Source organism: Lampetra fluviatilis, chromosome 18 (assembly GCF_964198595.1).
Source record: "Lampetra fluviatilis chromosome 18, kcLamFluv1.1, whole genome shotgun sequence".
Classification (NCBI taxonomy): Eukaryota; Metazoa; Chordata; class Hyperoartia; order Petromyzontiformes; family Petromyzontidae; genus Lampetra; species Lampetra fluviatilis.
The window spans coordinates 4195940-4209940 of NC_136292.1; the positions used below are offsets into that span (position 1 = coordinate 4195940).

At 43.2% G+C, this 14001-nt stretch overlaps 1 protein-coding gene across 2 annotated transcripts in view; it reads left to right on the forward strand.

The window, feature by feature from the left end:
* The first annotated feature begins 511 nt into the window (after positions 1 to 511).
* The window catches only part of LOC144937012 (follicle-stimulating hormone receptor-like), a 45623-nt gene continuing 32133 nt past the window's right edge, over positions 512 to 14001 (forward strand). For both annotated transcript variants that reach the window (XM_078864250.1, XM_078864249.1), the window contains exon 1: positions 512 to 966. In XM_078864250.1, coding sequence (XP_078720376.1) covers positions 788 to 966 — 179 coding nt within the window. In that variant the 5' untranslated portion in view covers positions 512 to 787. The remainder of the gene's footprint in view (positions 967 to 14001) is intronic.

Here is a 14001-nt window from a genome sequence, read left to right on the forward strand (position 1 = left end):
AAGAAAAATCCCAGCAGCAAATCAAAAGGACCGCGTATAACCCAACCAACCGCACTGTGGGGTTGGGTTTATGGCACCTCCGTATTAAATATCCTATGCCTCCTTACTCCCCCCCACCCACCCCTCCTACCATCCACAAACCACCCCCGACCGAGCCTCCTCCGTCTTAAAACTACCCACGGTAATTAGCCCGATCGAGACCGCGTGCGGCGCAGCAGCGCGCATTCGCCGAAAGGATTCAAACTCGTGGGCTAAATTCGAGTCCTCCCCGCGCTTCAAGCTCTTTAAATCTCTTAACACGGCTGTATAACAATACTATTTACACACACACACACACGCGCGCGTATTCGGAGCAGGGATTGCCGCCGGTGTATTTACTCACACAGATACAGACGCGCGCTTTTGTAATTACACGTACATGCGTACGCGTGTGCGCTGTGTAAATCTTGCAGACTATAGAATGAGATCGTAGCAAGGCGACATAAATAGCACAGAGCGCAAAGTTCTGAGTTGAGCATACACACACACACGTGCGAGCAAGCCCAGCGTTACTCGCAGAAGCTATTCAACTGTGTTAATAGGCTGTAAGTTTTCAATCGGGTTAACAACCCTAAATATCACAGACCCAGCCCGCCTGCTCCCCCCTGGGATGCTGTGCTCACCGACGCGACTCGGGAAGGGACCTGAAGTTTGACCTAAGGTGTAGTAGCAGCGGGTGACATCCTCCGACACACGTAGCTGTAAGTAGGAATAACAACACCAGTTGCTCGGCATACGCAGACGAGAGATGTGGGTTGGAGGATCAGCGCTGACGCCGCCACCGCTGCTGCTGCTGCTACTGCATGTCGTGGCATGTCACTCCTGGCTTTGTCCGGCCAATTGCCGATGCTTAGAGCAGAGGGTGGAGTGCGTTGGAATGAGAAACCTTGACATACCGTCACCTCTGCCCAGGGACAGCATCTTCTTGTGAGTACAATAGCTCCCACGTTTGTCCAATCTGTCCATCCGTTTGCTCCGCGTAACATCTATTCTTCATCGATTGATTCCGTCCAACCAATCCATATGTTTGTTGGATCATCCCCCCCCCCTCCCATGCATCCCATGTCCTTCTGTCTGTCCCTCCTGTCTATCCCTTGATTGTCCGTCTGTCTATCAATCTGTGCGTTCGTTCGTCCATCGTTTCCGTCCGCCTGTTCAGCCATGTGTCCGACTCTGCCGTGCATCCCATGTCCATCTGTCTGTTCGTCTAATGCAGGGGTCGGCAACCAAAATAACAAGAAGAGCCATTTCTTTCCAATTCGGTACAAAATTCAGTATTTCAAGAGCCGCAATGCATCTGAGTACATACTGTACATACGTACATATCGTCAAGAAGCAGCCCGTAAAGAGCCGCAGGTTGCCGACCCCTGGTCTAATGAAACGTGCGAAAACATGCAAGCAAAGCCACATATCACTCACTATTAATGTGCTTTATTAGAGGGCTCTACGATATGGATGACCTTGTTTTGATTTTTTTTTATGTGACAGAATTACAGACAACAGGTTTGTGATGCGGGCAAAAATATCGACTTTGTTAAAACGCAACATTTTCATGGGATTAAAACATTTCCAGGCGCACTACCATCTCTTGGTTGCTGACAATGTATTCTTATAACACAGCGTTATATGCGTTTCACTGTATGTGTACATATGGTAAATGAACACGTGTTGAAATGAAAAATTACAAGGCAACTGAAATTAAGCAGTGTACTTGACTTTATATGAAAAATGTTGCCTCGGCAGTATTTAGTCGTAGTGGAGTGTGTTACACAGTATCGCATTGACACGTGCTGTATTGATAACTAATTGTACTATTGCAGTATGTTTAAATGCGCATTGTAGTAAGTTCTTAAAAATGTGTTTTTTTACGACAGAAAATAACAACGTTAATAGTCGCGAAGTTTGCAGCGCATTCTCAATCCACTGCTGGATGAACACCTCCCCATACCATACATTACCACGCTGGCGAGTATGTGGCAATGTAGCGGGCTCGTGAAGGGCTGGTTCAGATATGAACCATCCCCGATGTGAGCTGTTGTTGGAAATATTACTCTTGTAGTTGGGTTTAACGAGGGCATTAGCCACTGTGCCAACACTCCACACCCACCGACCTTATTCGCAATTACTTTTCTTACTTAATTACTGCTGTATATCAATTTGCCTATATTACATATGAATGTATTGTACATTACGTGTTTTGGGTGGATTAGTTGCACAGTGATGAGCGCGTACTTTACAACGAATCCTTGCTTCTTGAATTTAATTTCTTACAATGGCTGAGAGTGATGAGCTCTATATGGACCAGTCCTGACCCCCTCCCCGCCCTTCACCAACTTGCGCTGGCCAGCGTGGTGAAGTATGGTCAACATTTATAGTCCACAACCACCCACGGCCGGCTTTTGTGGATAGGCCTTCATCCAGCAGAGGATTGGAAAGGGCTGTAGAGTCAAGCTTCAATGTTACTTTTTACCACTGATCTTAATCATTATTATACTTTAATTTTATATTGCGTAATTCATACTAATAGCATCCCATAACGCTGTTCTTTAATTATATATAATTACCAAATCCCATATACAGCCACTACCAAGGAAATGAAAACCCTGCTTCCAAGGAAACTCGAAAATAAATAAGCAAATTAAGGAATGGCACCAAAAACTACAAAGAACAAGCAATTGATGTGTAACCAATGCACAAGTCTGCCTTACTTGGAAAAAAAAGTATCACGCTGATATATGTATTCTAAAGGTGGTCTTAACATAGAATAGTCAATGATATGCTAATAACTATGGTTATCATCAAAACACGAATGGATGAAGGCTTCTCCAAGCAACCATGTGATGTAATAATCCACAATCATTTACCAGCCATCATAATCACCGTCCAGCGGTGTTCAAGCAATACATAGATCAATAAACAGTTAAGAGTCTATTTATCCACGAAAAGTAAAAACAAATTTTTTACCCATTTGCACCGATATTTTTCAGCAGCATGTGTTTAAACAGGCAGACTCTGGCCCAGATGCGACTTTCCGAACCTAATCACATCCAATAAGAGCAGCATGCTTTCTTGATGTCACAGACCACATCCATTCACAAACAGCATGGGACCCATTAGTTTCATGGAAATTGCATTCATAAACATAATTTTGTATACAATCCATAATACTTGCAATGTACACGTCAGAAAATGATGCTACACAACCACCATGCCATCAATTTGTCACACAGAAAACGTTTTACTAAGCACAAATGTAGTGTAATGGGCAACAGCTATTTTTTTATTAATTGAAATTTGTATTGCAATATTTAATTGTTTTTGTTTCTTATATATTGTTAGGAAAATATTAATACTTACAGAAAATGTAATGATCATTGTGGATCTATATGGTACAATTTATGACGGTATCGTCATATCGTGGCAACCCACTAATTGGTTGTATCGGGTGGTGGTTGATTCACGACATGCACTCATATCGACACACGATCTAATTCATAACACCTTTCTTATGAACCCAATCACATAGTCTACACAGGTAAATATACTGAAAATATATATTAAATAAGTAGGTCAGCCCAAGCTGCACGCCTGATTATCTGACAACCTGACTCATCATGCACATCCTCTGCGTCTCTACACACACAATACACATTGAAACAGATTTACACTTATACTTTAGCTCTTCTGCACGTCCTGTCATGGGCTGGTAGATTAGTACAAACCAGCGCTACTGACCTGAAAAATTCCATGCACTCAGTGTCTAATGGAGTACTGGTGAATTCAAATTAGGTATTAATTTCACTGTCGTACATAAATTATAAATTGGCCTTGTTTTAGCTTCATATGGAGGTCCTGAATTTGCTATGCCTGCTGAAAGCCTTTTCATAAAACATGTCTGACACTGCTAATACTGGACTATAACATTGAGATGGATTCTAATATGAGCGTGTTAATACACTCATATTATCCACATGGTTTTTTAAGTGGCTGAAGTAGTCATTCGCCTTGATGCAGTTGTTTGATTTCTCTCAGAATAAACGTAAATAGGTGTGACCTGATGTGTACAGGCTATTGAAGAGGCGCTCAACCCAAGCTTTAAAATGTGAATATATTTTATAGCCAAATCTAGCACAATGTGGCGAATATATCTATTTTTCGATTTGTTCTATTATTAACAAATTCATTTTATACGTTGGCTTTCACGACTAATCCTACGATTCCTGATTAGTACATTTTCGGTTATATTGTATGGGTATCATTTTAATAATAATACAATCATTAAAAAAATGCTTACTTTTCAACATTCTGTTTTGCGGAAAAACCAAAGCAAGGCATATTTGCCCACAACAACTTCATTCCATTGCCTGTGTCGGGTGGCCGAGGGTACAGATGAACATTGGCATTATAACTATTCGATATAACCCAAAAACAAACTAATTATGAACACTTTTAACATGTTTTAATGGTATAGCGTGCTCCACGAGTCCAACGTAAGCACGTGATATCGTAAATGCAGATATTTTGGTTATTCACATGTTCTTTAAAAATGTTGTCACTTGTTTAAATTTTTTGCTGATTTAGATGTCCTGTTCATAGCATTGCGTATAATTTGGCAAGTCAAACTCTTTTTGCGGTTGGCAATTTTTCGTCATTGTTATATAATTGTCGTGTTATTTTTTTCTTTAAAAAGCCACGAAACAATGAATCGCTTTTCGCCACAAAAGCACGTGTGCGTATATTTAATCCGGCTGTGTTTTTTTTTGGCCCAACAAAGAAAGAAAAATATAAGTAAGACTAATACTGCAGATCACGCAACACTTCATGCAGTCTAGTCGGTGGGGGAAGCGTGCAGGCTTTGATTGTTTTCCTTCCGTATAATAACCCAGGTCCACTACTCCATATAGTAACTGTTTTGGCAATTATACGTGAGGTGAGCTGGGGTGATGGGTGGTCGCAGCAAATACACTTGCTTGCAGTGACAACACGCGCAACAAGGCCATAATCCCAAACGTCTCTGCTGGAACCCGGCGCAAACAATAACTTGCGATTGAATGGATGTGAGACCTTCATTGTTTTTTTTATAACCTTGATACAAATATGAAATGAAGTACAGAGGTGGTGGTGGTGGTGGTGACACATGCCTATAACCCAGTGATATGGAGTTGAGGTTGGTGGATCAAGCTCAGATTATCATGATGTGAAGCGGTTGCAGGAGGGTTGCTCACACATGCAAAAAATATTAAATAAGGAATTTTCCCAATATCCAAGGCAGGTTTTTCTTCCCGAAAGAGGATCTTGATGCGTAGTTGAGGTTTTCCTGCATATAATACGTATTGTTATTAATACTGCTACTACACCAAGGTATTATTAATTGCATTTGTTTGTATGTTTTTATCCATAATTATCTAACATTATTTTCACATTTGTTCGATTCGAAACGATGTCTTCAAGAAACGATTTGTACTCGTTCAAATACATATTCCGTAACATTTGACAATTTTAATGCAAAAACTTTATTCTGTTCGCCAAAAAATAACGTCATTATGAAATTGTACTTTTATTTGAAATAGTTCCATTCTGTAATTGTGATCCACATCAGCAGCAATGTAACAGAGTGATCTGCCGGAGATCCAAATACGCATCTTGTCTCGTGAGATGTTTGACAGCACAATCGGTATGAAGTATAAAAAAAGACGAAACAAAGTAAAAACAAGCCATGTAATGGAGTATCTGCATTACCTGCTGTGCCCGTAGTTCCTATTCAATGTGCGTCATCACGAATACATCCACATGAACAGAACCGAATCAGTCCAGAGTAGCAATAGCTCCTTTTAAAGTAAACTGCCACTTTAAGAATCCAAGCACTGGATGGGGGAATGTGGCTTGTATAGTCAGCAAATGATCTCCACTCACTTGCACAACACGGACCGAACAAGTGGCACTCGTGTTCAGCACAGTTGGACTGATTTAACCCAATTTCAACGCGACGCACTGAGGGTCAGGGTCAGTGCTGTGAGTCAGCACTCAATACAGGCGTAATTTCCTGGCACCGTGTACAGCGAACGATGCCAAAAAAGAACCAAAAGTAGAAACGCGGCGTGTATAGCACTCTGGGAGAGAAACATTGTGTTGTCATTTGTTGGTTAAACTGCCAGAATGGGGAATTTGTTGCCAGAAAAGTTAGAACGAAAGAAAAAAAACTAGATTCGAAGCTTGCATGACTGCAGGAATTACTCTTTGGTTCTTTCGGTAAAGTCACATAGATACGTAGATATCTACGTGACTTTACCGAAATACCCAAAAAATATGAATTCCTGCAGTCACGAAAGCTTTAAGTCAAGAAATTCAACTCTGTCCAGCTTTGAGACCCCATTATTGGGTGACCCTTTGCATTTGTGGAATATTTTCTTGGACCAGGTATATCGTAACATTTTAGTCGCATGCTTCTAGAGGGGGGTGGAGGGGGGGTATGATCTTCAATCGTATTATAACACCCGTCTCTCAAACCTCCAGGGTAATTTGCACATCACTCCGAACACCTTGGAATTTAAGTTTGTCAGAGAGCGTTCTGTGTGATAAAGGTAAAACCAGGAAAGGGATTCTAAACGCCCATATTATTAGTGAGACCAAAGGCCTTTTTTAATCACAGTTGCTGAGCACAGCTCCAAAGGCCAAAAAAATGACAAGGAGTCAGAAACAAACAGCCCTTGTTGATGGTGTGATAGAAAAGAGTTTATATATTTCTTGAATTGAACAAGATGATAAGAACCTGAGAAAAGGGATGCGAGAGGTGCTTGTAATGAGACAGCACGAGATGCTGTTTGCCCTGCAAGTGTGGTGGTTGAACACAACATGAGTGAAACGAGAAACCGTCGGTGTGGTAGGCCGATTCCTCAGGTTCAATGAGCGAAGTTCATAGGAAAATAGCAAGATAGTAAGTAACGATAGACGAGTGATAAGGAGGCGATTTACCACGAGGGAATGAGCTATTGGAGTGAATGGGTGAGTGCTGAGGTGTATGGTAGCGCAACTGGAGATCTAGACATGTACACACACAAGCTGGTACCAGGGTATCCTCGCGACAGGGTGAAGCTTTTTCTCAAATGTAGTTGGGACAAAAAACGTAAAACTACTTCACGTGAGTGACCAGAAGCCTCATTAGACTTTACTCTCAAGCACCTCGCCACTTTCGCCCTCATTAAAGTTTATCCAAAGAATGAAAAAAAACCCAATGTAGGGATCATATTACTTGACATTTTTCTATAAAAAAAAATCTTCGTCTTTAGCTCCAACTTTCAAGTTGAAAAAAATGATAGGAACGTGAAGATAATTGTTTTAAATTCTAAAACCCAAATTAGTAGCAATGTCAACATTTTTCATCCGTGGTATTTTTGCGCTCGGTCAAAGGTTGTGCAAAGCTCGCCATGACTATGATAGGTGCCTGGTTTCTTCTGGCCAGATCGAGCCACAGGTTACTCGAGTCCTGTGACTAATTGACTGACTCGCAGATGGACAAATTACGTTTTCTCTTATACACATATCCACGTGGGAATAGTATGATTGGAGCACTTTAAAAGGAAAACGCAACAAGTGCTAATTGTCAGTATCCTTTGTGCACCAAAAGTTACAATTAAACGAAGAACGTGGTAATTTTACGTTGCAATTGGGTCTATATGATGTATGTGCACAGTACAGTCATCACTTGCTCTGGTGTATATGATTAAAATATCTTCTTGACTGATTTCAAGGATGAGTTACATGTTGATTATTTCCAGTACTGTGTGGGTGGAGTGGTGGCAGAGTGGTTAGCATACCGTGCCACGAACCCAGGCATGGATACATCGGTGGTGAATTAGATGTGAGCAGGCCCATAGGCCCCCTTTTCACCAATTTCCAGTGATCAGCATGGTGAAATGTGGCCAAACGACCTCCATGACTAACTTATTTTGGGGAGCTTTTCATTCAGCAGTGGATTAACAAAGGGATTAAAACGGCCTAAAATAAACAGTCATGTGTAAAACTTAGGAGCCCAAGTTGAGCAACTGTTACAGATTAAGTTGTAAGCGAATTAGCCATTCAATTGCTTTGTCTCGGATTTGGTGAATTACAGATAACACCGCCTTCAAATATATATTCATGGCAGTGCAAGGTTACATGGTCCATGGTTTGGAGTTCGTAGCTGCATTATAATGCCTAAGCGCATGGAATCTCACACTGTGACCCAACAAAAAAAAATCCCTTACAGAGAGGCTGTAGCACACCTGCATACACTCAGGGTTCGGGTTACTCGCTTGGGTTGGATTGCTGAGAGGGGGAGATGGCGAGGCAGCAAAGGGGGTGGGGGGCGAGCATGAGGTGGAGCAAATTGATCACTGTGTACCGCTATACGAGGCTCTGCAGGCCAAGTCAGTCGTAAACATGCGTCAGGTTATGGACATAGATTGTTTATTAAAGAGATCAACGCAAACCGATGCCATCAATGCGTCCTAACCGCGTCTGCGCGTAACGCGCCACTGCAATTTGTACCAAGCTTGACGTGCAAATATATAATCACAACAACACATTCACGTTTCCTCCCTCCTTGCCGTTTAAAAGCCATCCCCACTCATAAACAGTCTTGGTTGGCACCCAATCACAGCTTGTCAATTCTCATGCTTACCCACTTGATCTCTTTTTTTCGATTTAAAGCTTTCGTGACTGCAGGGATTCATCTTCTTGGTTCTTTCGATAAAGTCACGTAGAATGGAGACGCTGTCTCCCCGACAGACCTGGTCTTCACCTGAGGACGGCTGCTTGCGTTGTGGCCGAAACGTCGTGAGAATTATTTTATTATGTTTATTTCCCTTCTACGTGACTTTACACTTGATCTCTCTTTAATTTGCATCTACCACCTACCTCTCTGACACTTTTCAGAAAATCACCATGTCAATTTGTTAGTCAAAGGTGAGGAATAACGTCCTCTTCAGCAGTGACTTTGTTAAATTACCCAAAGGATGGAGCCGTGCATCCACGAGACCCGGCACGGTGTCTTTAGTATACATCTTACAGCCTGCACATTTACACTTGGATAGAAACACACGGTTGTGTCCAGGAGAAGTTCAGGAGCTGAGATGGCTGGCAACCCTCATGAAAGATGTTAACTCCCTCGCCAAGTATACATGAAGTCGTGGGTTCGATCCCGACCCTGATGCCTGCATATTTGGAGTTCGCATGTTCTCCCCGTGGTCGCGTGGATTTTTCTCCAAGTCCTCCGTTTTTTCCCCTCCACATTTAGAAACATGCATTTAGAGCATTTGACTGCTTTAAATCTCCACATGATAAACCACTTTGTTGAGTTATCATTTGTGGGCAGGTCGCTTCTGAAAAAGAGCTATATAGCTCAGTGGGCCTTACCTGCTAAAATAAAAAAGTAATAGTTCAGAGTTTTTAAGGTTGTAAAATGTTTAAATAATGGTTAGATTAATTCGTTTATATTTACACTGGAACTGTTCTCTTATATGTGGCAAAATACCCTTCTCCTGCAAGTAGCCCAATAAGCAAAGTGCATTAGGGGCCGTCCATAAATGACGTCACGCGATTTTGGACAATTTTTGACCCCCCTCGTCACACGGCTTCACAAAAAGTCAGACCCTCCCTCAAATATGACGTCACAAAGCTCTGCCCCCCCCCCAAAAACCATATTTCCATTTTGGAAATAAAACATGCTTCAAATCGCTTTAAACTATTGTCATTGTAGTGCATATTTAATGTGGCGTTGCACTCTGATGTTGTAGGAGTGTTTTTATAACAATTAGTGTTGTTATAACAATTTTATATTATTTAAAGTTGTGCATTTTTACGTGAGGTCACATTTCGTAAACCACCCCCCCTCATCACACATCGTCACAAAAATCTGAGCCCCCCCCCCCCTAGGTGCGTGACGTCATTTATGGACGGCCCCTTAAATCGTTTTTTTATGTTCATTACTGTGTCCTTAGTTGCTGAATAAAATATGCATATAATGCAAACAAATATCAATACATAATGTAAAATGTCACAAGTAATTACAAGTCAACGCTGCATGAGTGTGAATAATAGGCTAAACTTTCACATGTACATACTAATAGTCATCCTTGTGTTGAGATGTAGAACCACTCGGAGACGGAACTTCAAGTAAGGGCTTACACCGTTTATGAAACACTGTTAATACTCACACTCTAAACTCACACCAGAGGTAGGTGTACCCTACACTTGCTCCTTCCCATGGACCCCCGAGCTCGACTCGTCCTAACCTCGGCTATCTCTATGGCTTCTCTCACTCTGACCGGGACGGGAGCTCATCCAACACCATCCGGCCGAGGAAGAGAAGAACCTCACTCACTATCAGTCGGCTCTCATAGGCTTATTAGAGCTCTACTCTCGGCTATCTCTTTGAGACCTCTTCCAGCCGATCCACACTCCCTGGCTCCCACAACGACCCTGCTCACATCACAAGGGTCCCCCTTGAGTACCCCCTTACAATACCCGTGACATGACGTCATCCCACTACCCCGTGACGTCATCACGCTACTCCTCAACACTTGTTTAAAAAAAATGAAGACGCTGTAGTGGAAAGCACATTTGTAGGTGGCTCTTATTATGGTTACACTTGTATACCCAGGAAAGCCTCATTGAGTCTCAACACTTTTTCAGGAAGGGGCCGACTAAGTTTCCACCGGAGGTAATGATGTTGCCGTGTGTAACCCCATTAGGTAATTTGCAGGTCATTTTCCAGCAATATATGCATGTATGTTGAGCTTATTTTTATGCACCGTACATTGCCAACCGTGCTAATCGGAGGTGCGGAATGAGCAATGGGATGTTGGCCAATACCAGTTACATCTTGTCTTTTTTAGCCATGGAAGGAGAGTGTAGAAACCCGAGGAAACCCATGCAGAACTGGGCGAGAATGTACCCGAAAGGCACCCGTGTCGGAAATCGGACCCAAGCCCTTAGTTCCTGTGAGGTGCAAGGGTTACCCACTATGTCACCTTTCCGTCCGGGTATAGAGCAATTGCAGATAGCATTATGTTTATGGTCGGTGGAAAGCTTAGATGAAAATGCCTCCAAATTTGACAGTGATGCTACGAATGGAAACTGGTTCTTTACAAACAACATCTTGACACGTATCACAGTGACTAATTCTCAGAGGCAGCCTTGTTGAATCACATTACTGGAGTGCATGTCACGTAGGTATATTGTGAGTGCATTCACCACAACATCCCTCTTAATGGGATGGAGATAAAAGTCTGAGTCACGTCAGTCTTTAGCAGTCTTTGTGCTTAATCAAAGACTTTGGCATTTGCTTGTTAACGATGTAATTGTGTGACGCGATAATTGCACACACGCAACATTGGATAATTCCAATAGTTAATTTGCACACCAAAGGTCTGCAATATTAGTAACCTTCCCTATGCAACTAATAGCTTATTGGTGCGAGGTAGTAGAAGAGTGACACATTGTGCAATGAACCCAGACGCGTGAGTTTGATTCATGGCCATGACTAACATCAGTTGCAAGTAATATCTGAAACGGTCCAGGGAACTCCCCTTCTATGATGTGTTCCTGACCAATTCTTCAACGTGGTGAAGTATGGTCAAACGACCCTCACAACTGACATCGTGCAGCGAGGCCTTCATCAAGGACTGGATTGACGAAGAGCCGTAACGCATTGTTGCGTTCCCACCTGGTTCACTAAAGGATGGCGAACGTACGTACGTGGATTGGTGAAAGCAAACACTTGTATTACTATACGTTTGTGAAAATTTATATTTCGTTCGAGCATCTTCGTCAAGGCAATAGTCCTGCTGCCGTTTCAAGTCTCAATCTCAGGCGAGCGTAGCGGATGAAAGTAGGGTAACAATAGGCCACAAATGTAATTCTCTGTACAGTGAAACCTTGGATTGCGAACATAATTCGTTCCTGCAACATGCTCATAATCCAAAGCACTCGTATATCAAAGCGAATTTCCCCATAATAAATAATGGAAACTCAGATGATTAGATCCACAATCCAAAAATACTGTATTCATATAAAAATGAATAATACAAAATATTTGTTTTATATTTTTATTATTAAAATTTTATATAAAGTAATACAATTTATTAATTACATTTAATCGTGTCTGGTGTGAGGGAGGAGAGAGAGGAGAGGAGGAGGAGGGTTATTGTGTAGGACGACTTTCACTGTCATGGGGGCCATTGTTGCAGTACAGTTACTAAAGAACAGTCACTACACTTGGACACAATAAAAAAAATGCTTTATGCACACACACGTGGTCACAACACTACAGTAAACAGTATACACTCGCACGGATGTTGACTATACGAGTGAGGCACGCCGACTGAGACCGAGCATGGGAGATGATTACCCACAATCCCGCAGCAAGAGAGAAGAACCATTGGCTCAGTTGGGATCACGTGACGCTCGGCAGACACAATGTATACATGTACTGCTCGTATTGCAAGACATCGCTCGTTGATCAAATTAATATTTATAAAAAAAAATTGCTCGTCTTTCAAAACACTCGCAGACCAAGTTACTCGCAATCCAAGGTTTCACTGTAATTCTTTCCAACGTGCAACCTTCTTAAGCATCGCGTGCCCTCTGGGCTGTGCGACCCGAATAGTGGAGGTGCCAAAGGGGGTCACAGACCACAGACGATGCTCTTGATTCGTCACGGTGTTTATACCACTCCACAGTGCTCTCCACACCCAACCTCCACTCCACCATCTGGCCCAATTTACTTCCCCTTAAGCCACTCACCCCCCACACACACAGCGCCCGAGCACATCCGCCGCTCTGATGAGAGACACTAGCCGAGCGGCCAGGGGCCGAGCAGCCGGATCCACTCTGTCCCGTTGGGCGGTCCCCTGGGCTCCCTGTCCACGATTAACAAAAAAAAGAAAAGCCCTCCCACGTTCTGTGGCGGGTTGAGCTCTCCCCATCTACCCACCGGTAGCGGTGCTGCCCTGCCCTGGCTCACAGTCTCTCGGCCTCAACACTCCCCCCCCTTCGCTACCCCCAAGCTCCCCTGGTAGGTATGCAAAGCATCTTATCAACCAAAGGCCCAGTCTCTCCACTCCTGCCACCAAATCTCCCGTATAGCCTTATTCGACTGTTGGGGCAAGTGCTGTTAGCGAGCACTTTTGAAGGCCGGCACAGCACACGAAGGGGTGGGTAGCCAGTGCCACGCCCGGCCGCCTTTGTCTCCCGAGTGGCGAAATGTACACACCGCACTAGGTACTCATTTTGAGGCTGAGTCGACCTAGGGGAGGCCCGGGACCAGTTCAGATAATCATCACTGGTGTTGGCCGTGAGCGGGAATCGAACTCGGGTCGCCAGGGTCATAGTGCAGCGCGCTAACCGCTACACCCCCCCCCTCTCACGTACACACATACATTGTGGTGGGAATGAGACGCAAGAGACCTTGCAAAATGCGTGATAGAGGGGCGTGCTGTAAAACAGACGGTTTAAGGGGAGAGCGGACTCGCCAACCAAATGCAATCCCTACACATAATCCGTAACAACTGGCCAACCAGCTACGGGCACTAGTGCTGTTCATAATCCTAACTAATGAGCCAAACAGTCACTAGTACTGGCCCTCATACCATAATCCTAACCAACTATCCAGCAGCCACTGGTATTAACCCGAGTCCTCATACTAACCATTCCAACTCAACAACCCCCCATTATTGAAGTTGTACATATACAGGGCGTTCTGATTTCCTAGACCCTCCTTTATTGCTCACAGTATCTTCAGTACAATTCTCGCATTCTCAATCTCTCCTCCTTGTCTGGTATGTTTAAAACAATACCTTTACCAATCACTCATTTGCAATGGTGGAAACTGCCGGTTTTTACATTTGTGCATTTGAATGGATAAGACTGCCAAACTTGGAAGTCTGTGGTTAAATGGGAAGCAGCGGAATGGCAACGTGATAA